Here is a 25722-nt window from a genome sequence, read left to right on the forward strand (position 1 = left end):
GCAAGCCTGGGAGGCGGGAGAAGTGGAGTGGCGACCGCGTGCTCGGGGAGGGGGCGTAGGAATGCTGTAAAAAAAAATAATAATTGGGGACACCGCTTTTTGGCGCCCCCAAATCTTGGCGCCATAGGCAACTGCCTACTTTGCCTAAATGGTAGCACCGGCCCTGAAGGCAGGAACTCCATGATGGAATGAGTGGGGTGATTCAGGAAATTGTCTGGGAGAGTGGAGTTTCCTGTCTCGTTCTCTGAGCAGTAGGTGAAAGAGAGCTAAAGAAGCCAGGCAGAAAGCACGGTATTGCCAGTAGGAGCCAGTTGTAGTGAAATCTTCACTACTTGAACTTGAGGTGATGCCTCCTGTAATCAATCGACTGGTTTCTGTGTGTGTCTGTATCCTTCTGTTAGCACTCTAGGAGGATATTTCAAGGAAATAAATAAATAAATAAAACGTAAAAAGTAAAGGACAGAATTTTTTTTAAAGGTCACAGTATGATTAGTATTAGAGTTGATTCTTTGTATGATCACTGCGGAAGTGTGGGACAATGGGCCCTATATTGATTTGATACAGGAGAGGGAATATTAGATTCCAGATACAGGATTCCCCTTAAAATGGTTGTTACTGGAGCATTATCCTGTCCCACCTTTCAAAATCAGCAGCAGGGTCCATCCATTCCTTGATTTTAAATTGGAATCAATTAATTCTTTACAAAATAAAGCCAAACAAACTGAAGTTGGAGAAAATAGTTTGTGATCATGTAACCAAAGACTGCAGACAACGAGGCTAAATTAAGAGTGCACAAGCAACCTTAACTCTGGCATTTTTTAACTTTTGAGCTCTTGACTTTGCAGCTGCTATGTTCTTTTAATGTAGATTTTGTGTGTACAATTTCCTATGTTTTTCAGGGACTGTATTTTTTGTTCTGGGTTTGTACAGCACCTGGCACAATGGGGTCCTAGTTTGTGACCAATCCTGGGAGCTATTGTAGTACAAATAACTGAAAAAAAAATCCATCTTGTTGCAACATATTGACACTGATGTGGGTCATCACCTGGGTTGGACCCTTTAGATGCCTGATACAAACTTCTGCCCCTTGAGTTAATGGAATAACAGATGGCAATAGTAGGTTGTCATCCTCTGTGTGGACCCACATTAGAGGAGAATGGGAGACCTTGCCAGTGGACTTCAAAGATATTTGCTGATATCAAAGGAATCATGAGACTTGGGTTCCATTCTAGACTCTGGAAGGGAATGTATTCTAGAGGACGGATTCTTCTGGCCACTCACCCCAAGCTTGACCCTCCTGTCTGAGTCTGGTTTCTTCACCTAGCTGGTCTCAATCTACACTCTTCAGACTCCTCATCCCAGTCTTCTTCCCCAGCAATTCCTAATCTCATGCCTTCAAATTCCCTGCCCCAGCCTTCCCTCTCCTTCAGCACTCTCCCAGTCTTAATGTCCGGCCGTTCCCAGTCCCTGTGCATCCTCACACTACGTGCTCCTCATTCAATCTGTGTCTCCTCTTCCCCGCCCCCTCGTCTGCCCTACAGTAGCCACTTTGCCAATATTCCTCATCCCCACTGGCTCCCAGTAATAATCTTCCTCCTCAGACGCCTTCTCCAATCTCCACCCCTCCTGACTCCTTGTCCTAGTCTCTTTCCCCAGCCATTGCTTGTTCTCTCCCACTGCCCCCAGCTTCTCATCAGATAGGTCTCCTTTTCCTCTTCGCCTTCTTCCCCAGCCCAAATGAATCTCAGTTCTAGTCTCATTGCCCAGTTTGTCCCAATCTCCTTCATGACTCCTCATCTGATCTCATATCCCCCACCCCCTGAGACCTGTTTCCTTCCCTGGCTCCCAGATCCCAATCTCCTTGCTCAGTCAGTCTCACTCCTCTGACCTCAACCTGTTCCTTCACTCCCACCAGCTTCTTGTCCCAATCTACTCTGCCACATCCCTCCACAGATCCAACACTTGTCCCCTCTGCATTCACATCAGGCAGGTTCCTCCTTCACCCTGTTGTGGTTCCCTGGGGAAGTGTGTGCGGGGGTGTCATTGAGAGTACAGGAGAGACAGTCTCCCTTCTCTCAGTTCAGGTGCCTGGACCTGACGTGGTCCACAGCAACCTAGAAGTCCCCTTACAAGGAAAGTCCTGCTCAGCCCCAGGTTTGGAGCATGCATAGTATGGAGGGAATCTTTGCGGAATTTAGCTGCTAAAATCTAAGTCTCTACGCATCTGTAAACTGTCTTGTTTTTTTTCCCCAAAGGCTTCTAACTTAGCTAAATTTGGGTTGATTTCGACAGGGTTGGCAAAAGGCATATTCCTGACACAAAGGTCACACACTGCCAAATTTCAAGTCCCGGCTCCAAAGCAGGGGATGCTAAAGCTTTTCAAATAAAAGGTCATCAGAATTTAAAGCTGGCAAAACAATGTATTTTTTCCTACTCTAGGTCTTGGAAATGGCTGAACTGTTTTGGCTGAAATTTTTGGAAAAAAAAAAATCAGGCTGAGACAGACACCTGGCATGGACAACTTCAGCCCAAACAGCAATCTATAAGCAACTGAAAAAGTGGGAAGTGTCAAGGAACATAACTAGGTGGTGCTACCAGCCCCACCTATATTAAAATGTTACAAGAATAGTATGCATACTGTAACTATGGAGGAAAGTCGTCTTTTTGCTGTTCTTTTCAGTCAAAATTGAAAAGAAATACTCTCTGTAGCTCTAAATAGATCAAGAACACACATTTCCATTTATTTTCTTTTGCAAAAATCCATGTGCTAGTGGTGAGAAAATATTCTGATTTTTTTGTTACTTTTTGTTTTGGAATGGAGATTAGGTAATATTGTGTTGTGATAATACAGGTCACAAATTCATAGACACTTACAAGTTCTATTAAGTGCAGTTCTGAGTCTTGCACATGTATAGTATAATTGCTCTTTCTTTGACATATCTTTCTAAATTTGCCACAAGATGGCAGTGTTTCAGAGGATTATTACTACCTTGCCAGGTCTTTGGTTTTCAAAATTTCGGGTGTACAGAATTAGCCATAGCATGTGCTTATACTATATAATTGTGTGTGTGTTTGTGTGTGTGAGAGAGAGATGGCTAGCCTTTAAAATTCAGAAGTCTTATTACTTTTGTGCCAATTAGTTTTTTGTGCTATGATTCATGCCTTTGGATACCTGCAGCGTCTGCATTTTTTGGGGGATGTATTGATTTGCTCCTTCTATACAGCCAATTACAACCAAATCAAAATGTCCAAAAAGAATTGTTGATATAAACTTAAGGTATGATCCCTCAAAGCCTTACTTTGTAATTTGGTGAAAATGTTGGCAGACATTGGTAACTGGACATGATGCATGAGGTAGGAATGCCTTAAGGTTTTCAGGTTTCAGAGTAGCAGCCGTGTTAGTCTGTATCCGCAAAAAGAACAGGAGTACTTGTGGCACCTTAGAGACTAACAACTTTATTTGAGCATAAGCTTTCGTGGGTTAAAACCCACTTCATCGGATGCATGCAGTGGAAAATACAGTAGGAAGAGATATAACCAGCAGAGGAGAGAGAGAACTTTTAATGGTGGTAATCAAAATGGCCCATTTCCAGCAGTTGTCAAGAAGGTGTGAGAAAACGTAGGGGGGGGGGAAATAAACATGGGGAAATAGTTTTATTTTGTGTAATGGCCCATCCACTCCCAGTCTTTATTCAAGCCTAATTTAATGGTGTCCAATTTTCAAATTAATTCCAATTCAGCAGTCTCTCGTTGGAGTCTGTTTTTGAAGTTTTTTTGTTGTAATATTGCGACTTTTAGGTCTGTAATCGAGTGACCAGGGAGATTGAAGTGTTCTCCAACTGGTTTTTGAATGTTATAATTCTTGACGTCTGATTTGTGTCCATTTATTCTTTTGCGTAGAGACTATCCGGTTTGGCCAATGTACATGGCAGAGGGGCATTGCTGGCACATGATGGCACATATCACATTGGTAGATGTGCAGGTGAACGAGCCTCTGATAGTGTGGCTGATGTGATTAGGTCCTATGATGGTGTCGCCTGAATAGATATGTGGACAGAGTTGGCAACGGGCTTTGTTGCAAGGATAAGTTCCTGGGTTAGTGTTTTTGTTGTGTGGTGTGGGGTTGCTGGTGAGTATTTGCTTCAGGTTTGGGGGCTGTCTGTAAGCAAGAGACAGGCCAGTCTCTAAGGCACCACAAGTACTCCTGTTCTTTTTTTAAGGTTTTCAGATACAGAATGATTCTAGAACAGATTGTGAAGGCTTTGAAATGGGATGGGTAGTTTTAAAATGAATTCTACATTAAAGTATTCGTTTAAACAAATCTATTTAATTTCTTTATAAAACTGTATTTTTAGTAAAGGAGTTTAGTTTATTAAAGAGTTTTTAAAATGTAGTAGCTGAAAACTTCTTTTACATTCATTTTTTAAAATAGAAGATATTATGCAGTGAAACTAGCTATATTTGCACTAACTCGTCGACGCAAAATAAAATTAGTAATGTAACTTGGATTAAAAAAATGGAGAGATGTTCAGCTACGTTTTCTAAAGATGTTTTTCTCCCTTGATATTTTCTGACTAAAAGACCAGGTATAAAGAGGAGGAGGAGGAGGAGGAGTAATAATAATAATAATTAATAATTTTTTAAAAAGTAAATTGCTCATTTACTGGGTATCAAGTTTTACTGCAAAACTTTATATAATAAGAATTAAACTTCAAGATCGTTAGTCTTCTTTCCAGGAAATTTGTTCCTCCCTTATCTTGACTCTGCCTCTTGGAGAATAAATAAACTGAAGCCCAGAATAGCTGGAATTTGGCTCTGTTCAGCTATGAAGCAGTGGTTACTATTGTTTATTATATGTGTAACATTTACAGTATGGGCACTGTACAGAGAAGTATGACAGTCCATTCTTTCAGGATCTTAAAATCCAAGCAGACAATGTACAACTGAAGCAGGTGGGTGGGATGTGACAAAAACACTGAGACTGATTGTGAAGTTTATTGCATGTCTCATTAATTCTTGGATTTTTGTTTGGGGTTGTGGGAGTAAAGACTTTTCAATCACCTAGCTTAGTACTTCTGAGTGGAACTACGAACTCAAAAAGAACTGTTTTAAGGTGGAGAGTAAGGAGTAATAAAAGTAATAAGGAGATGGTCCACATGTGAGAGCAAGACTCTAAGGCTAGGTCTACACTATGGGGGGGGATGTCGACCTAAGATACGCAACTTTAGCTACGCGAATAGCGTAGCTGAAGTTGCGTATCTTAGGTTGACTTACCTGGCTGTGAGGAAGGCGGCTAGTCGACCATTGCCGCTCCCCCGTCGACTCTGCTTCCGCCTCTCGCTGCGGTGGAGTTCCGGAGTCGACGGCAGAGCGATCGGGGATTGATTTATCGCGTCTACACTAGACGCGATAAATCGATCCCTGATAGATCGATCGCTACCCGCCGATCTGGCGGGTAGTGAAGACGTGCCCTAAGAAGAGGAGTAGGTATGCGGCTTGTGCAGAGTAAAGGAGACAGGGAGAACAGAAAGGTATCTTTGGGCCAGTTTGTATAAATTCTTGAAAGAAAGGACAGAGGTGCTTAAATTTGCAGTGGAAAGTGAGAGGAAGCCAAAGAAGGGGATTGAAGAGGTGGTTGGATGACTTTTACAGCTGCATTTTGAAGAGATGGTAACCTCTTCAAAATCGTACAGGGTGGATGGCCACGCTTTGCTGCATAGTTCCACCCATGCTCTCCTCCCCTCTGTGCCACTTAAACGTTGGATTGATGTGGAACCCCTTTATTCCCTGGGGCAGCAGCACAGTCTGAGCAGGATCACAGTGCCTCTGGCAGATCTTCCCCAGATTTTCAGTTTTGCGGGGGTCAAACATCCTGCCACTCGTATGGTTGGAGGAAACCTCACTTCCCTGGCAGAAACTGGAAGAAATCCCCACAAGTTCCAAGCACTGATGTAGAAATAACACATGTAAAGAAGCATCAGGCCCTTCATTTATTAAAGTGCAAAAGTTTAAGAGTGCATCTCTACAGTGCCTGAATGAGGGGAAGGATGTAATAAAAACAGCAATAAAACCTTTAATTTTTCTGAATCTCGCTTTCACTTTATGTTCCTTTCATTTATCTCTCTCCCCTTTGCTGAGTGCTTCTCCTCAATCCCCCTCTTTTTGTTAGATTTTTTAAAAAATATTTCTCGTATGTTCATTAGTACATGCTAATGAGGGTCTTCAAAATGAACAACAATGAAAAGACAGACAGGAGAGGGAGGGGGAGCATACAGCAAACTCAGTAGTCTGAGGTGTGTACTGTGGCTGAAGAATCCTTCAATAGTATGGGACAATAAAAATTCTTCTGTTTTTTTTTTTTTTTTTGGCAGCTGGCCCAATTGCATCTCTACAAGTCAAACCAGTTAGATCTATTAAAATATGCTTAACATGTTGTCATTCTCTCAGTGCTATATGCAGTCTGTTGTAATTTTCCATTTGAAATTATTTTCTGTCACGTTGACGGTAGTTTTTTTTTAATTTCCTCAAACCTCAAAATTCCACAGTGAAATGCAAGTAATTTAAGAACAATCTAACAGTCCTCAAATGCTACTCTGCCCTCTCCCTACTGTCTAGAATATTTATAAGTTGCTTTTCTATTCATTGCTTAAAAAAATTAAAAGGCAATCCAGTATTTTAAACTAGGAACATTAGAGCTGCAAATTTGTTGCAGTATTTCATCCATAATTTTTCTGTTTGATATGTCAGTAATAGACAGGTAAATCACATAGAAAGAATACAGTCTGCAAGCAGGAAAAACATTTTTATAATTGCTCTGGCAGACAGCACACATATTCTAATAGGAAATAGCAGACAGATGAATATTCTAGCAGTGCTACATTCTCTGACTATGGAAATGGTTAGTTTTTCTTCAAGTACTTGCTCATGTGCATTCCACAATAGGTGTGCATGCTCGCCACGTGCACCGGTGCCAGAAGTTTTTCCCTCAGCAGTACCCATAAGGGGAGTGCTGCTGCGACCCCTGGAGTGGTGCCTCTATAGTGCGCTATAAGGGGAGCCGCGCGCGCTCCCCCCACCCTCAGTTCCTTCTTGCCGCCAGTGACGGTGCATCGGAACTACTTGCTCTAGCTTTGCTGCAGCTCATCCCAGAACTCGTTTCATTGTTAGTAGTGTTAGTTCTGTGTTAGCTAGTTAAATACAGTTTCAGCTTAGTTAGTTAGTTAGTGTTTGGGCCGGGGCATGCCCCGGGCCCCAGGGTTTAAATCTGTGAGTCTTGCAGGCGTTCGATGCCTAGAAGTGACACGCACGCCGACTGTCTCCTCTGCTTGGGCGAATCTGACATCAGCAACCGCTGTAAGATCTGCAGGTCCTTTAAACCCAGAACTAAAAAAGAGACATTAGTCTTTGGGCCCTTCTCATGGAGTCGGCACTGGCCCCAACCCCGGTGCGCCGAGCGGAATCGGCACCAGGCACTTCATCTTCGGTGTGCAGCGATCTCCTGGTACCTTCTGGTGGCTGGCACCGCTCCCCGTCCAAGAAGCAGAGAGAGGCCCCGTCCTCTCAGAGGCATCGAGAGAAAGCAAGGGGTGAGGCTAGACCCACGACGGGCAGCCCCAGTTCCCCCCCGGGCTCTAGAGCTCTGACTCAGTTTGAGTGGAGCAGCCCAGTTGCGTCGATGCCGGAGGCCCTGCAGGCAGGCAAAGACATTATGATTCTGCAGGTGCCCGGGGCACCGCCGGCACCCAGACCCTGCTCTAGAGGCAAGCCGCCACTGGGCTCTCGATAGTCGACACCGACCCGACACAGATCCCGGTCAGGGGATCGCTCTCTGGCCTGCTCACCGCTCAGTGTCCTTTCAGGACACAGCATCCAGCCTCCGCTTTCGTTGCCCAACAGGTTGTCTGGTCGGGAGCCGTCGGAGCGGAGTTCCAGGCACTGCTCCATGCCGAGTACAGAGTATCGGCGGGACAGGCGCAGACGCCATAGACGCTCCCATTCTCAGCGGAGCTACCGAAGTCGCTCCTGACACGGGTGCCGTCGCCGGTCACGCTCCAGCTCTCTTGCCTCGAGGCACCGTGCCCACGGCTCCCGGCGGGGATCACCAGCTCCCCGTCGTCGCAGATCCTGGCATCGAAGCGTCTTGAGGAGTAGCAGTTCGAGGCAGCACCGTTTGTCGACGTCGGAGTCAAGGTCCCGAGGCAGACATCGCTCTCGGTACCACCGCTCGTACCGCTCCCACGGCACCGATAGATCGTTGGTAACCCCGACCTCGACCTCCACGCGGCGCCCTATGACTCAGCCGAGCCAACTCGACCAGCTGATGCCGCCGGTGCTGCACCAGAGTCAGTGGCAAGGCCAGTGGTGCCAGTGGACCCCTTGGCCCCCCGTACACGCCTAGCAAGGCCCTCGGTCAATAGCAGGAGTATCGGAGGCTCCTTCAGCCGCACTATCCAGACCTCCGAGGGATGGATCCTTGGCACCGCACGAGGAGTCTGGCCGGTGCCATGGGATCCACCCCTTGGTCGATGTGCGGAGCCCCGTACCGGCCCCCTCCCCCGCACCGGATGACAAAATTGCAGCCCCACCCCCCTCCGCACCGCAGGAGGACTTCAGGGCTCATCAGGAGCTACTAAAGCGAGTAGCATCCAGTCTCCAACTCCAAGCTGAGGAGATGGAGGGACCCTCAGACTCACTGTTTAACGTGCTCTCATCCTCGGTACCAGGCAGAGTGGCCCTCCCACTGCACGAAGGCGTGACTAACATCTCCAATCCCCTCTGGCAAATGCTGGCCTCCCTCGCCCCCATATCGAAAAAGGCAGAGCGCAAATACTTCGTGCCCATGAAATACCTTTATACCCACCTGGCCCCCAACTCCTAACTAACTTATGGGGGTCACTGCCGAAATTCGAGCCCTCCCTTCCGGAGCGCGAAAGGAAGGATTTTTAAGGCGCTGGTGGAGGAGGGCGGCGCCGTCGGATGCAGCTGACACGGCTGCTCGGTCCATGGCCTCGGCCGTGTCTATGCGCAGGGCATCATGGCTACTGCTGTCTGGGCTCTCCACGGAGGCGCAGTCTGTGATGCGACCTCAGAGGCAGTCTCGCTCTGCCCTGCAGCCTGGGCCCTCCAGGGGCAAGCAGCAGGGCAAGAGGCAGTTTTGACTGGTTGCAGGAGGGTACCCCGGTGACCCCCGAGAGGACCCTCCTACCAATAAAGTTTGCCTTCAGCAACCGCTTGTGTGCGTTCCTTATGGAATGGTCCCGAATAACATCGGACCAATGGGTCCTCAACACCATTTCCCAGGGTTACATGCTACAATTTGTCTCACCCCCACCCTCCCACCCCCCTCCCTCGGACGGCAAGGGGGATCTGTCGCATTTACCCCTGTTACAGCAGGAAGTGGGTCAGCTCCTCAGCTTGGGAGCTGTGGAGAAGGTTCCATGGGAGTTCCGGGGGAAAGGGTTTTACTCCCGTTACTTCCTGATCCCCAAAGCGAAATGGGGGCTCAGGCCCATACTGGATCTGCGAGACCTCAATCGGTTCATGGCAAAATGCCAGTTCCGCATGGTCTCTCTGGCATGTATCATACCCGCTCTGGACCCTGGCGATTGGTATGCAGCCCTGGACCTTCAGGATGCATACTTCCATATCCATATATTCGAGGGGCACAGACGCTTCCTCCGTTTCCTAGTGGGACAGGACCACTACCTCCCATTTGGCCTGTCCACCGCGCCCAGGGTATTCACAAAGTGTATGGCGGTAGTGGCGGCCTACCTCAGATGCCGAGGGGTACAGATATTCCCCTACCTTGACAACTGACTGCTCAAGGGCAGCTCGCTGTCCCAGGTACAGAACCACGTGGACCTGCTCTTGGCTACGTGTGCCAACCTAGGCCTCCTAGTAAACGAGGCCAAGTTGGTTCCGGTGCAGCGCATAGAATTCATAGGCTCTCTCCTGGATGCTTCCAAGGCCACAGCCTTCCTTCCCCTGGACAGGTTCCAGACCCTGAAGGGGCTTATAGCCTTGGTCACGGAGTTCCCCGTCACCTGCAGCTCCTGGGCCACATGGCGGCGTGCACGTACGTGGTCTGCCACGCCAGGCTTTGGATGAGGCCCCTCCAGCTCTGGTTGGCCTCAGAGTTCTTCCAGGCCCGGGACAAACTGGACAAGGTCCTCTCAGTACCGGCGCGGGTGATCGCCACACTACAATGGTGGTCCTGCCCGGCCAGCATGCTCCAGGGAGTTCTCTTCTGGGACCCGACCCCGTCACTAGACCTAGTGTACGAGGCGTCGGACCTGGGCTGGGGGGCCCACATAGGGAACTCACAGACCCGAAGGATGTGGTCAGCCGTGGAGCTGTCCCTTCACATAAACGTCAGGGAACTCAGGGCTATATGCTTAGCCTGTGTGGCGTTCAGCTCACAGCTGCACGGCAAGGTGGTCAGAGTACTCACGGACAACACCGCCGCGATCTTTTACATCAACCGGCAAGGCGGGACGAGGTCCTCGGCCCTCTGCCTGGAAGCCCTCAGCCTATGGAAGTTCGGTATAGCCCACGACATCTCCCTGAAGGCTTTCCACCTGCCAGGCGTCGTCAACACACAGGCCGATTGCTTGAGCAGGGGTTTCTCCTCCCAACACGAGTGGTCGCTCCACTCGGAGGTCACTCACCAGCTCTTCTGAGCGTGGGGCACTACCCAAGTAGACCTGTTTGTGACGCGACAGAACCGCCGTTGCCACAGGTTCTGTTCCGGGGGGGGAAGGAACATGATCTCAGATGTCTTCCTCCTGTCATGGTCGGGTCAACTCCTTTATGCCGTTCCCCAGTTTCCCCTCATTGGCAAGGTCCTGGAGAAAGTGAAAACGGACGAGGCGCGTGTCGTCCTGATCGTCCCAGCTTGGTCCCAGCAACATTGGTACGAGACCCTCCTGGGCTTGTTCATGGCCCCTCCGCGGCCATTGCCGCTCCGCCCGGACCTACTCTCCCAGGACCAGGGCCGCCTCCTCCACCCCAATCTGGCCACCTTCCATTTGACAGCGTGGCTGATCAATGGCTAGATGCGGAGGAGAGAAGGTGTTTGGAAGGGGTCAGGCGTGTCTTCGTCGAAAGTAGAAAGCTATCCACCTGCCGAGCCTACCTGGCGAAGTGGTCCAGGTTCTTCAGGTGGGTGGGCGAGCGGGGTACTTCCCCAATGTCTGCCCCACTCCAATTTATCCTCTATTACCTTCTTGACCTTAGAACTCAAGTCCTGGCCCCTTCCTCCGTCAGGGTGCACTTGGTGGCTATTTCAGCGTTCCATCCGCCGGTCCAGGGCTGCTCAGTTTTCTCCCATGCCATGACTGGGCGTTTCCTCAAAGGGCTAGACTGGTCCTTTCCTTATGCAAGAACCCCGTCCCTCGGTGGGATCTAAATTTGGTGTTCTCCCGCCTTATGGAGCCCCCGTTCGAACCCCTGGCCACATGCTCATGGTCTCACCTTTCATGGAAGGTAGCCTTCCTCGTGGCCATCATGTCAGCCCGGCGGGTCTCGGAGCTCAGGGCCCTGACCTGTGACCCCCCTTACACAGTTTTTCACAAGGACAAGTTTCAGCTCTGCCCACACCTGGCATTCCTCCCTAAGGTGGTCTCTGCTTTTCACATGGGCCAGGACATCTTCCTGCCTATCCTCTGCCCCAAACCTCATGCCTCTAATGAGGAACGTCGCCTCCATACGCTCGATGTGCGCAGAGCGCTGGCTTTTTATCTGGATCGGACTAAGCTGTTCCACAGGTCTTTGCAACTCTTTGTTGCTTCAGCTGAGTGCATGAAGGGTCAACCGTTCTCCACCCAGAGGCTTTCCCGGTGGATTACATTGAGCATCCACACATGCTACGACCTAGCAGGGGTTCCCGCACCACCTGTCGTAAGGGCTTACTTGACAAGGGCTCAGGCCTCGTTGGCGGCCTTTGTGGCCCATGTCCCTATCCAGGACATCTGTAGAGCCGCTACCTGGTCCTCAGTACACACGTTCACGTCGCACTACGCGATCGTTTCCCATGCCAGGGATGACGCTGGTTTCGATAGAGCTGTGCTTCAGCCAGGGAATCTGTGAACTCCTACCCACCTTCATCAGACATAGCTTGCAATCACCTACTGTGGAATACACATGAGCAAGCACTCGAAGAAGAAAGGACAGTTACCTGTTCCATAACTGTGCATAGTGTGCATAGTTCTTCAGCTTTGAATTGACTCCTCCCTCTTTTCTATACACGCTACTCTTTTTTTTAGGATTTGTCCCATTCAAAAATTGCTGCAGGTTTCAGCATACAAGTCATGGAGGCATGTGGCTGTTTAAATGTTTGAGGAATCTTGTCATGCTATAGCTTGTTAAGCCTCATCTGCAGTAAAGCAATTGAAAATTCTCACGGGTACTACCTCTGGTAGCAGTTCTTTGTAAAATTCCTTAAGTTATACACAACATTAATAAGATGAGCAGAGTTTGGTTCTCTCATTTACAATGATGCAACTCCAGTGACCTCAATGGGTATGTCTACACTGCATTGTAAACCTGGATCTGCAGGACCCTGGCTTGTGAACATCCACACTGCTGCGGATGCTGGAGTTAGTGAGTCTGTGGTGATGCAGCAATTAATCGGGTGTTAATCAAATCACTCTGTGTTGCTCCAATGTTTTGCAGTTGGTTGCTCTCACTTGAGGTAGGCTAGCTTGAGTGGAGTAACTCCAGTGTACTAATTCAAGCTAACTTTGGCAGTTAAAGGCAAGTCCTAAATGAAACATGCAAAATCTAAATTATTTTTTTATCTTCTTAGAAAAGTGGTCCAAAATGGAAACCTTTTTTCCTGCTGAGTATTTTGCCAGTCATCATTATTTAGCAATTTCTAGCACTGTCATATGAGGTTTTGGATATTTCAGTATTGGCTAAACAAAAAGTTGGCAATAATTAGAAAAAAAACATTTGCAATAAATGATTCTGCATGGTGTAAGTGTGATACACTGCACAGTACATCCATTAGCAGCAAGCATTATCTTTTGGACTACAAAGTATTTGTGTTAGTTACTTAAAACACACCATGGCTGTATGCTTGCTTAACAAAGCAAGTTTCAAAAGGCTGACTTCCTTTCAATCAACAGAGTTTGAATATTTTAATGATGAACTTCAAGTAGAAAGTTAATCGCGACTAATTGCTGTTTTAATCGCACTGTTAATAGAATACTAATTGAAATTTATTAAATATTTTGGATTTTTTCTACATTTTCATGTATATTGTATTCTGTGTTGTAATTGAAATTAAAGTGTATATTATTTTTATTACAAATATTTGCACTGTGAAAATGATAAAAGAAATAGTATTTTTCAGTTCACCTCATACAAGTACTGTTGTGCAATCTTTGTCGTTAAAGTGCAATTTACAAATGTAGATTTTTTTGTTTTGTTACATAACTACACTCAAAACCAAAACAATGTAAAATTTCAGAGCCTACAAGTTCACTCAGTTATACTCCTTGTTCAGCCAATCGCTAAGACAAGGATTGAACTCACAACCCTGGGTTTAGTAGGCCAATGCTCAAACCACTGAGCTATTCAATGCTGCCCACTTCTTAATTACAATGTCACCTGAAAGTGAGAATAGGCATTTGCATGGCACTTTTGTAGCCAGCATTGCAAGTTATTTATGTGCCAGATATGCTAAACATTGGTATGCCCCTTCATGCTTTGGCCACCATTCCAGAATACATGCTCAAGACTCTTAAAAAAAAAAAAAAAAAAGCGTTAATTAAATTTGAGACTGAACTTCCTTGGGGAGAATTCTAACTCCCCTGCTCTTTTGTCCCCACATTCTGCCATATATTTCATGTTATAGCTCTCTCGGATGATGACCCAGCACACGTTGTTCATTTTAAGAACATTTTCACAGCAGATTTGACAAAGAAGGTACCAACGTGAGATTTCTAAAGATCGCTACAGCACTAGAACCAAGGTTTAAGAATCTAAAGTGGCAAAATTTGCAGATGATACAAAACTACTCTAGATAGTGAAGTCCCAGGCAGACTGCGAAGAGCCACAAAAGGTCACTCAGTTTTCAGCCTTCTTTGAAGTCTGAGAGTAAATCAATGGTTGTTCACTGAGGCAACTGCCATGCTGAGGGTCGAGTTGCTATTGCTGAACTATGGGAACTGCCACAAGGGGAGATTCTCTCTTCTCTCCCCCCCCCCCTTGTGACCAACCAGCATCACTACAAGTACGTGAGGGATACACCAGTGGGGATACACTAATGCCGCTGGTATCATGCTAAGTCTCTGCTTCTGTACTTAGTGAATGTCCGAGAGCTGCTGCAGTTTGCCTATTTCTCCTATCAGTCCCGTCTGCTCTGCGTGGACTTTAAAGAGCCAGCACTTTGAGCGAGCCCATTTCTTTTCCAATCCCTGCCCCCAAAAGGACATTAGTTTGATGTTGGAAAAAGTTTTGATATTGATACTAATAGCATTTACCTTTTTCTCCCACAGCTCAACAGACAGCAATTACAGATACTTAAGGAGCGTTTCCAGGCCTTCCTGAATGGAGAGACACAAATTGTAGCAGATGAAGCATTTTGCAATGCAGTGCGAAGTTATTATGAGGCAAGTTGAACACACTGTTTTCTGTGCTGCTTAAAAATTAGTTCACAAGACTGTTCTTTTTAAATAATCTATTTACATGGAAGAAATTGTAAGGTTCCACGCCTGTGAGCTTGCATACCTCCTGAAAACATTTTCTATACCGCTTTGCAATTTAAAATTCTTAAATCCGCTGCCTGGGCGTAAGAGATAAACTGGACTGGAAAATATCCACTTCTTTTGGGAAAACAAAAGAAAACAAAAAAAAACCCCGGTGCTAAAAATCTTTCTGGCAATGATTGATACAACTGGGTACTGCTATCTTTATCTCCATGTGTCTAAATTACCCGCTTTAATCAAGGTTTCAGCTGTAAATAACCACCTTGAGATACATGTCCCCTGGCCTTTTAAATTTTTAGGGACAGTAGAGAATATTTTAGGGACAAACTGCTCTTTTTTCTTCCAGAAGGAATAATGCTGCCAATGCAGCTATACCAAGTCTCTTGAATTCAGCTTGTGACTTCCAAGGGATTCTGTGTGGTTAACACTGCCATCACCAGTTTTCACATGTGCTCTATAATTGCTTAAGGGAGATGCCCTTTTCTGGGGAAGATAAAAATGTCCCTCTGATGTCATAGGTAACGCATGACTGGGGAATATATTTCTTACACTGTGCAGAAAGCAGCCACTGTGAATACAGCATTTATCTATATAACAAAAAAGCTCAAATTTGCTCAGCGTATCATCAAGGCTGCACATTTAAACTTGATTTAGTTATTTCTTTGAGTTGTTTGCTTCCTAATTTCACTGTATTGCTTTGTTCTTTTTCAAATTACTCTCATATTTTCTTTTAGCATATTGTTGCTTTTTATTTCCTACTGATGTACTTCATTTATTGGGCTAAGACCAGGGCCGGCCCACAACATTTTGGCACCTGAGGCGGGGAGCTCAAATGACACCTCCATGCCCCCTTGCTTGGGCCAAAACTTTGAAAGGTCTCAGTTCTGCCTTCTTCCTGTTCTGTTCCTCTCATGGTACTGCTTTGCTACCTACCCCAATAAAGGAGAACTAACAACTTAAAATGCCTTGTTCAAAAATTTTAAGTAAGTTAAATCTTAACTTTCAAACACCTGAACAGCAAATGTAACTTTTCTTGTCTGCATAGTAAACACTGGCATTTTTATCTGTTTGAATAATCAAAGTGGTGCCTTCTGTGCCTTCTTGGTTGCAAAGATTTGAACTACTTCCTGAAGATCCACAGTCTGGGCCAGCTCATGTTCTATTGAGATGGTTGCAAGGCCAACCAGCCTCTCCTGTGTCATTGTGGAGTGTAGATGTGTTTTTATAAACTTCAGCTTGGAGAAGCTGTGTTCTCCACTGGCAGCTGTTACAGGAAGTGTTAGAAGTATGCACAGAACAACCAAAACATTTGTAAAGAGGGTGGTCATCTTATTTGTGCACACGTATTCCAGAACAGCCTTTGGAGTTGATCCTGCTGAAATGTATCTTCAAAGGGCTTTCAGTTCATCACCTAAATCACTCACATCAATATCATGCATGTCATCATGTGTCAACACTGTCTCTAGTGCCCTGCATTGCTGGTGTAGGTCTTCTTCAGGTATAGGGAGGAGTTTTGGAATATCATACAACATCCCAAATATACTGATGTGTTCCTTGAGCGGCATGAAATGTTCTTCAACTGACTGTATTGCACAATCTAGCACCTGGTTAACAATTCAAAGTTAAATTCTTTGTTTGGGGTCTCTTATGGGATTAATCATGCCTCGTAATCAAAATGTCGTCTTCTTCGGTGACTCCTGTATTCTTGAATGGGTGGGAAAATATCTTCAGTGTGAAGTTCCTCTGCCAACTTCTGTGCACTCTTCAGAACGTTTTGAAATCCCTCGTCTGACCGGTAAGACTGTAGGTATGGCTTTGCTTTGTCCATTTGTTCCATTGCTCCAGATATATCAAGGTCAACATCTTGGAGTCTCTTGCTTACAACATTTATTTCAAACAGTGTGTCATGCCACAACACTAAGCCACACAGAAATTTGAAGTTATGTATGTTTCTGGTGATTCCATTTCCCTCTGCCACTGTTCTCCCACGAACAGTTCCTGTCATAGCATTATCCTCCATAATGGCAACTATGGAATCCTCTATCTTCCCAATTTGGTGTTTGATAGGCTTTATCGCCTCCACTCGACTTTCCCATCATGTGGCACTCAGTGGTTTCAGTGTCAGAGAGGATATTCCCAGATGTTGCTTCAAAATTTGCCATCGATGAATTGATGCAGAGAAAAATACACAGATGCTTTGAATTACATTAAAAAATTCAGTTGCCTCACTAGAAGCTGATGCTGCATCACTGACCACCAAGCTCAATGAATGAGAACTGCATGGGACAAAAAAAGCTTGAGGGTTTAACTCTCGGATCCGTGTCTGCGCTCCTTTGTTCTTTCCTCTCATGTTGGCACCATTATCGTAGCCCTGACCTCTCATGTCAGCTATCGCAATTCCCATATCTTCCAGCTTTTTAAGAAACACATTTGTCATACCAGCTCCTGTAGTATCATCAATGTCAATAAATTCCAGAAAATGCTCCGTGACAGTCACCATTGCAGGGACATTTTCACTAGGTTCTGTTGTTACAAAACGCACCATTAAAGTCATTTGTTCCATATGGCTGATGTCAGGTGTGCAGTCCAGAATAACAGAGTAATATCTTGCTGACTTCAGATCTGCCACAATCTTCTGTTTGACTTTTGTTGCCAATAACTGTATGATCTCATTTTGAATGTTTTTTTCCAAGGTAGTGGTGTGTGTACATTTCTTGGGTGGTGACTCTTCTTAGATGCTCCTGGAGTACAGCATCAAACTCAGCCATCAGCTCTACAATTTTAAGGAAGTTTCTGGTGTTTGGCACATAGAGCTGATCTGAAGTGCCACGCAGTGCTAGGTTTTGGGTAGCAAGCATTTTCACAATGGCAATGAGCCTTTTCAGAACATTTTGCCAATAAAGAGACTCTGATGCAGTCTCCTCTTGATGCTGATAATCTATGGTGGCCTTTAACCTTAGTCTCTTCTCAAGCTCTTTCCACCTATGGAATGCTCTCTGGTGATTTGCTGTCTTCTCATGGCATGCTAGATTTCTAGCCAGATTTTTCCAGTCCTTTGTTCCTGTAGAACCCAATGTGGCTGGAACATTAGACTGGAAGAGTTTGCAACAAAAAGAGTATGCAGCATGCTGGGTTTTTGAGTACATAAGCCATGGCCTCTCCACTTTGTCACCATTGGGGATTTAACGCCAGTAATGTGTTGGATGGAAACTTCTATTTTCCTTGTCCTTGGGGAACATGAAGTTTTTCACTTGCTGTGGCCCTTGCAGTACAAGGAAGCCCTTCAGGCTACTACTCAAGTGGGTCCACAGTCCTGGATCATCTAGACTTAAGGAACTAAACTCAGCAGCAGCTGTTTCTTGTGCCTCCACCACACTCTTCTCTGATCTACACTTTTCTTCAGGAATGTGCATGGTTACATCCATTTGAGATGGAGATATGGATGCTGCAGTAGCTGCCAGGTCACCTGCACTCTGACTCACTGGACGATCAGGCATCTCCTCACCACTCACATCCTCACTGGGGCCAGAAGGCTCACCGTGAACATTTGTGTTTATGTATCTCAGGAGAGCTCCTTCCTGCTTAGATAGAAAAGCTTCCTTTGCTTTCTTTCTTTTTCTGAATGCTGCCCCAGAGGGGCGTTTTCTTCTTTCACTCATGACTGCTGTTCTGTGCCAGCTATAGTGGCTCTCAACACTCAGTTGAAGGGGACAAATAAGCAGGCTGGTAGCAGGGCCTGAGTGAGGGAAGATATCAGCGTCTTAAGGGCCTAACTGGCTCCTACTACTTCGGTTGACTGCCTGTTCTCCTCAAGTGGGTTCAGGGAAGCAGCAAGAAACAGGAAGCTCCCTGAGAAGCTGGTGTTAATCAGTGCAGGCTCTGGGGGGTGCTAGAGAGGTACATAAGAGGCTCCTCCTCCTCTCTCTCCATGCAGCTCCTGCTGCTTTCTGTTATTCCCTCTCACCTTTTCTCTTGCCTGCCTCTTATGTCTCTTGTGCCCTCCTTCCTCCAGCATAGCACTCCAACATCTCTGTGGATCTAGAGCAGAGAGAATACATATGCACCAGCAGCAGACACAATTTTCTACACTCTGGGTCCTAGTGGCGCTGCCTCAGTTCACCTCATGATAAGGCCAGCCCTGGCTAAGACATTCCTTGATGCAGAAAAAATTATATCTACTAATAGTGTTATGGACTGTCAAATTTTGTGCTGAACAACAAATTTAGATTAAGCAGCTTGGCTACAAAGCTGGGAAATTGTCAGGATTCAGGGTGAGAGGTTCTCCTTTGCACCAAGTCATGGAGAAGACAGAGTGTTAGCAGTGGAGAGACAGAGAGAGCCTGTATTTGTGGAGAGGTTAGGGGAAGGCCATAGTTTTCAAGGTTAGAAGCCTGGTTGACAAGGTGGATATTGGGAAGCCTGAAATTTTGCTAACAGTGATAGGCAAATAGGTAAGGGGAGGCATTTGAAGCCTAAAAAGTAGATACGATACTGGATAGATGGAAAAGTGAAGGAGGCAAGATTTAGGAGCAATTGTGTGTAAGTGATTGCTGAACCAGTCACCCAATAGCAGGGTTTAGAGAGAGAAGGGCGGGCCATGGACAAAATCTTTGGGGACGTTGGAAGAGTGGGGTAGAAGTGAAGAGGATTTATTATTTAATAGTACAGTTCTTACCATTTGTTCAGCTCTTCATATGTTCAAAGTGTTAACCTAAGGCGCCTCAAAAGGATATGGTGGAGTATTTGGGTAAGAAAAGAACCAGAAGAATACACCAACATAGAACCCCAAATAGAAGGCAGCAGATTAAGAAGAATTAGAACTGAAAAGCATTGGGCATGGACTATCTAGTCTTCTAGACAGACTGATTTAATGCCACAAGGAAGTAGCTTACTGGTGGCCAGAAAGAGAGGCATGATGAACTGACAGATTTCTTGTGCTAAAACTGTAATGATAAAATCAAGGGAGAGAGTTGTTCATTTTAAGGATTCTTCCTCATCTAGACATTTTCGGTATTCAACCAGCAACTACAATAATTGCATCCTCAAAAGTGGTAAACAATTGCATGTATCCATACATTTCTGGCATTTTTCATCTCTTGAAAGATTTTCTTTTTCTGGGCCTCTTTCACTATGACAGCTATGCTCTTGAGGAACACTAGAATTGTCTGCTTCCAAAATATGGCTTGCATATGCCAGAGATGGGGTTTTTTGGGTGGCTGACCGATGAGTGTGGAATTAGCATTTGCAAGAATGCACAGTAAGCGTGAATCTGAACTCCTTCAAGACTAATGCAGAGCTGCTTTGACAAAGTCTTCACACGCCACACAATATTTAAAGAAAAACATTCACTAAAACCCTTTTCTGGGATGAAGGAAGAGAACAAAAGTCAAGAATATGTTATATGTCCTAATTGCTTTTTAACTTTCCAAGGTGCTAAATTACCTGAAAGGGGATCGTGATACAAATACCTAATTAGGAAATCTTGTCAGTTGAGTAAACTTACTTGTTCATCAGACTATATTGACTCATATAGAAGCTACTCTGCCCTCTCCAACAACTCAGTTTAATATAATGAGGAGCATGGCCTAAGAAAAATAAGGCCATGTATGGAGTGGAAGATCTCAGTTCTTCAGCTGTGTTACATAGTATCCACTCTTAGCTCTGGTAGGATAGCTGGGATATTTGTACACAATGCTCCTTCTCAAACGTTGGGACTTCAAATGACTTCCCTATAGGGGTGGTCTTGGACCTAATTTTGAAGCCTGGCATGAACCCCAATAGATTACACCCAATCCTGAGGATGTAGAGTTGTTTCATACCTGACCTCACCTGAAAAGCTCCCCAAATAAAATAATCCGAAACATACATGGTTCAAATTAAGGGCTTGTCTACACAAACAATTGATTAATTGCAAGATGGGGTGTGAATCTACCCTGCATTAGTCTGCAGTGGTCTAACTCCTTGTGCACCCTGCTCACGTGGACACTAACAGTTCATTAATGTGCTTTGATCTAGTCCCATTTCAAAGCCTACTAGATCAAAGTGCATTAAGGAACAGTTAATGAGCATCGGCAGGGTCAGTGTGGATAGTTAGTCTGCAACAGGCTAGTGTGGGGAGATTCACACGCCATCCGAGCTTGCTGGAAGTTGGTTGTTTGTGTAGACAAGCCGAAAGGCACATTCTGAACAACCTCAGTACTGTGCACTTTCTGGTCTGAGTGGCAACACACTTCTGATAGCTAGATTGAGATTATAATTACGAGAGGTCGGGGGACACACTCATTAGCTGTGCTGTCATAATGGGGTTGCCCACAATAAGGCAATATTATCCTCTTGGCTTCCAACTCCAAGAAGAAAGGCCCTCCCCAAGGCACATCTTAGCTATACAAGCAAATTTCTTAGCTTTTAGAAACATCCTTTCATAGGAAAAAAAACAACCAGTACAGACTATGGATATAAACGACGACAATGGAAAAATACCAAATATATCCTGATCATAAGTCATCTCAAGTTTTTTCTTCTTCAGCTTTATATTTACTGAGGTTTAAAAAAAAAAAAGTCTATGAAGAGTCCCCAAGACTCCTCATTTATTAAAAATTGAGCTGCATTTAACATTCAAACAGCAAAGTGCATGGTCAACAGAAATATTAAACCAAGACAGCAGCTTGTAATAACTATATGATTTCTTACTGTAAACCAGGGATCATGCAGTGTCCATCTTCTTTCAATAATATGTAATCCAAAAAGTCTTTACTGATTTGTGATAAATGTAACTTTAGCCTTGGTCAAGTTAAACTGGATAGGTAAAGTTATTAAATCCCTCTTAACAGAAGCCAAAATCATTAATAAAGCTGTTCTACAAAACGTTATTTAAGAAAAGAATAGAGTCGCTGGTTGATGGCTTGAGGACAGTCCTCCATTGGGCAATCATCCTTCAAGATGCACTGAAGTTCGTCTTGCTGCTGCTGCTGGCTGACATACATAGCACATTTCTAGCCAACATGGTCAACGCTGTGTTCCTTCCACCAGTTAGTTCAGTGTATCCCGTTCATTTTCCATTGTGGCTGTCTGGTGTATACCGCTGCACTTCACCGTCTTCTAGTCTATCACAATCATGTAGATTCTCCCATTCAACAAAGTCAGTTAGTGCTTTTATGGCAGCTGTAAGCAGATTGTCAATGTTGCCGTGCTTTACAGGGTCTGCCTCCTTTGATTAGTCTGCGCACTTCGGAGTTAACTTCACATTCATTGCATTCAAAATGGTTTACATTTAGGCCAGAGAAGTCATTCTATCTTGTGTTGGTCATGTGTTTACACTTTTTTAAAATTAGGCACTTATAGTGTCATTGCCTGGGCAATGGCACTGAGTGGCTAGTTTAAAAAAAAAAAGGGGGGGGGGGCAAAATACATGACCTACACAAGACAGCTGCTTGCACTGGAGTATCTGAAGATACTTACTGTGCATATCTTAGGGTAAAGCTTCACTCACATGGGATGATTAACAGACAAAAAGGAAGTTGGATGAGGTCTCTGGAACAACGTGACAATGCCATGTGGCAGTGCACAATGAAGAAAAAATGAAAAAGTAAGGAAAGACTTCTTGGCTTACAGTTGCAAAGAATAGCACTGTAATCGGACCCTGCATCTGTTAAACTCAGAGCTTGTGTACATCAACATTTAGTTTGTGGCAAGCTGTTGTGCTGCTCTACCCAGCACTAGCTAACTGTCCATGTAGACCTTACTGACCAGTGTTAACAGTTGGTTAGTGCTTTTTGATCTAGTCCTTTTTGAAGATGCTTGTAGTCGGGTCCTGTTTGGTTCGGGTTGGGTTTTTTGCAAGCCTCTACTTCCCACATGAACTAGTTAAAGACTCAACCATAGAAGCAAACAGACATGTGATCTGTCTAGTCCGACAGGGTGGGTGAGGCAATATCTTGTATTTGACCAACTTCTGTTGGTGAGAGAGACAAGCTTTCAAGCCACACAGAGCTCTTCACAGATGGGAAAGGTACTCTAAGCATCACAGCTAAATGCAAGATGGAACAAATTGTTGAGCATAAGTAGCTAACACATATTCTAAGGGACCATTCAAGGTAGAATGGCCCGTTAACTCCTCTGCAGTCATAGGACAAAAAGGGGGGTGGTGGGTTACAGATTAGTGTCATAAGGCATAAATCCAGTGTGTGTGTTCAGTCCGTGATTTCTACTGTCTAGCAGAGTTATGAATTTAAGCTCCCAAGCTCGTTTTTTGAAAGTATTGTGCAAGTTTCCTTTGAGGAGGAGGATCCCAAACATCGCCAAACTCGTTCATTTCATCCTTACCCATAAGAATTTTACATTCAATCACAAACACTTTGTCCAAATTAGGGGAAAAGCCATGTGTACTAGGATGGCTCCCCAATATGCCAACCTCTTCCTGGGTCACCCTGAAAAAGAATTTCTGGAAAAATGCACCACAGAACCAATGATATACCTGAGATACATCGATGAGATTATCGTCATCTGGACAGACGGCTTAAATTCCCTCATAGATTTCCACCACAACTTCAACAATCACCATCCATCCATTAAACTCGCTCTGGAATGCTTGCACATCAACTTCTTGGACACCACAATCCATTTCAATAATGGAGCTCTACAGATAAGCATACACAAGAAACCCACGCATCACCACACCTACCTTCATAGATCCAGTAACCATCCCAAACATACCAATAAATCTGTTATCTAAGCCAGGCACTCCTATACCACAAAATATGCTCCGAGGAGAAAGCCCAGAATATAAACCTTAACACACTCAAAAGCGCCGTCGCCAAACAAGGACACTCCACCAGAGAAGTAGATCTCATCATGGAATTGGCCACCCAAATACCCCAAGAGAACCTGCTTCAATACACAAATAAAACCCCCTTTACCCCACACACCCTAGTTTTCACCTACCATCCCACACTGGACCCCATATGGAGTATCATCAAACAACTACAACCCATACTTGATGGGAACCACATCCTGAAAGAAATCTTTCCTGAAACCCCACTTCTGGCTTCAAACAACCCCAAACCTCTCCAAGCTCATCATCAGAAGCAAGCTTCCCACAGACCAAGACACCAACTCAAAGCAGCAACAGACCCTGGCAGAACCACAGATGCAAAACCTGCAGAGATCTCTACTACTACACTGATCATCACCCCCCCCCACCACAACACACCTTTCAAGATCCATGGATCCTACACATCCCTGTCACAACATGAAGTGTACCTCATCCAGTGCACTAAATACCCCAATAACAATTATGTGTGAAACTAGACAATCACTACGCTCTCGAATGAACTCTTACAGGAAAATAAGACGAAAACACCCTACCACCTGTGGGTGAACACTTTTTTCACAAAGCGATCACTCTATATCTGACCTATCAGTCCTCATCCTTAAAGGAAACCTGCACAACACTTTCAAAAGCCTGGGAGCTTAAATTCATAACTTTGCTAGACACTAAAGATCATGGACTGAACAGAACGACTAGATTTATGGCTTGTTGCACCAATCTGTAACCCACTAACCCCCCCTTTTTGTCCCATGATTGCAGCGGTGCTAATGGGCCACTCTACCTTGAATGGTCCCTTAGAATGTGTTAGCTACTTATGCTCAACAATCTGTTCCATCTTGCATTTAGCTGTGATGCTCAGAGTACCTTCCCAGATCCGAAGAGCAGCTCCTCTGTGGCTCAAAAGCTTGTCTCTTTCACCAACAGAAGTTAGTCCACTAAAAGATATTCTCACCCACCTTTGGTGTCTCATATCCTGAAACTGACACGACTACAACTACGCTGCATACAACAATGTGATCTATCTAGCAATTTTTCACTCTGAAAATTATTTCTATCAGTTCCTCCTTGATTCTATGCAAGGATTTTGTGACATAAGCTCTTCAAAGCCAGGCTACTTTACCTTTCACATATGTTGAATAAAAAGGCTCTTGAAATGGCTGTTTTGCATGTGAGTCATAAGCAGTAAGCTAATCTGTTCAATATTAGTTCCTTCAGTAAAATGAAAAGTCTGTTTTTTACTGTATGATTCCAATCATAAATGTATTGATGATTTGTGCTGTTCCAAGTTAACTCGAGTGATGTGGCTACTTCATAACTCAGTTTTTCTCTTGCTATAGGAGGATCCTGTCATTGTCCTGTTGTCTATTTATTTTTCTTAAAAGGGTTATGGTGGAGCAGCAATTTACTTTTGTAAAGTATATCTATGTAATAATTTCAGTCAGTTAGAACCAGTCATGATCCTGTGCCTGCATTATTTGGGAGTTTATAGTGATCACTTTTTGTCAGTTTGTCTCTGCCATGATGTCTGTTTTAGTGATTTATTTTTTTTAAAAAGATTCTTAGAATCATAGAATATCAGGGTTGGAAGGGATCTAAGGAGGTCATCTAGTCCAACCCCCTGCTCAAAGCAGGACCAATCCCCAGACCGATTTTTTGCCCCAGATCCCTAAATGGCCCCCTCAAGGACTGAACTCTCAACTTTGGGTTTAGCAGGCCAATGCTCAAACCACTGATCCATCCCTCCCCCGATTCTTACTATTACTCTTGGGATCCTTTTTAAGTTACCTTGAAAACCTCATAGGAGAGGAATTGTTAGGAAATGCATTAATTCAGTTTTTCATTTTATTTATCCCACGACTCTACCTTTGTTTTCCCCTTTCTTCTAACCCTGCTCTATGAAATTGTGAATCTTTTATGTCTTGGTCTTTGCATAATTAAAATTGTATCCGGGGCTTCATTAGAAGCTTGATCTGATTTTATCACTTCCATACTTAATATATCGTTGGATAGAAAAAAATGTGGCTGTCTTCCCCGCCCCTCCCCGTGTGTGTGAGATTACTCTCAGGGCTATAGTAGAATTTTTATGGAAAATTCCATTACATTCATTGAGCCCAACTTCTAATCTGCTTAGAACATCAGTTGTTGGTGATTTTAGATAAAAAGAAAAATTCAATCATATGGCAA

General features: G+C 44.8%; 1 protein-coding gene across 2 annotated transcripts in view; it reads left to right on the forward strand.

Moving 5' to 3' along the window:
* The window catches only part of CADPS2 (calcium dependent secretion activator 2), a 557199-nt gene that overhangs the window by 92081 nt on the left and 439396 nt on the right, over window positions 1–25722 (forward strand). For both annotated transcript variants that reach the window (XM_024219628.1, XM_024219629.1), the window contains exon 2: window positions 14502–14615. In XM_024219628.1, the coding sequence (XP_024075396.1) occupies window positions 14502–14615 (114 nt within the window). The remainder of the gene's footprint in view (window positions 1–14501; window positions 14616–25722) is intronic.

The sequence above is a fragment of the Terrapene carolina genome, unplaced genomic scaffold, assembly GCF_002925995.2.
Source record: "Terrapene carolina triunguis isolate 2854851 unplaced genomic scaffold, T_m_triunguis-2.0 Scaffold68, whole genome shotgun sequence".
Taxonomy (NCBI): Eukaryota; Metazoa; Chordata; order Testudines; family Emydidae; genus Terrapene; species Terrapene triunguis.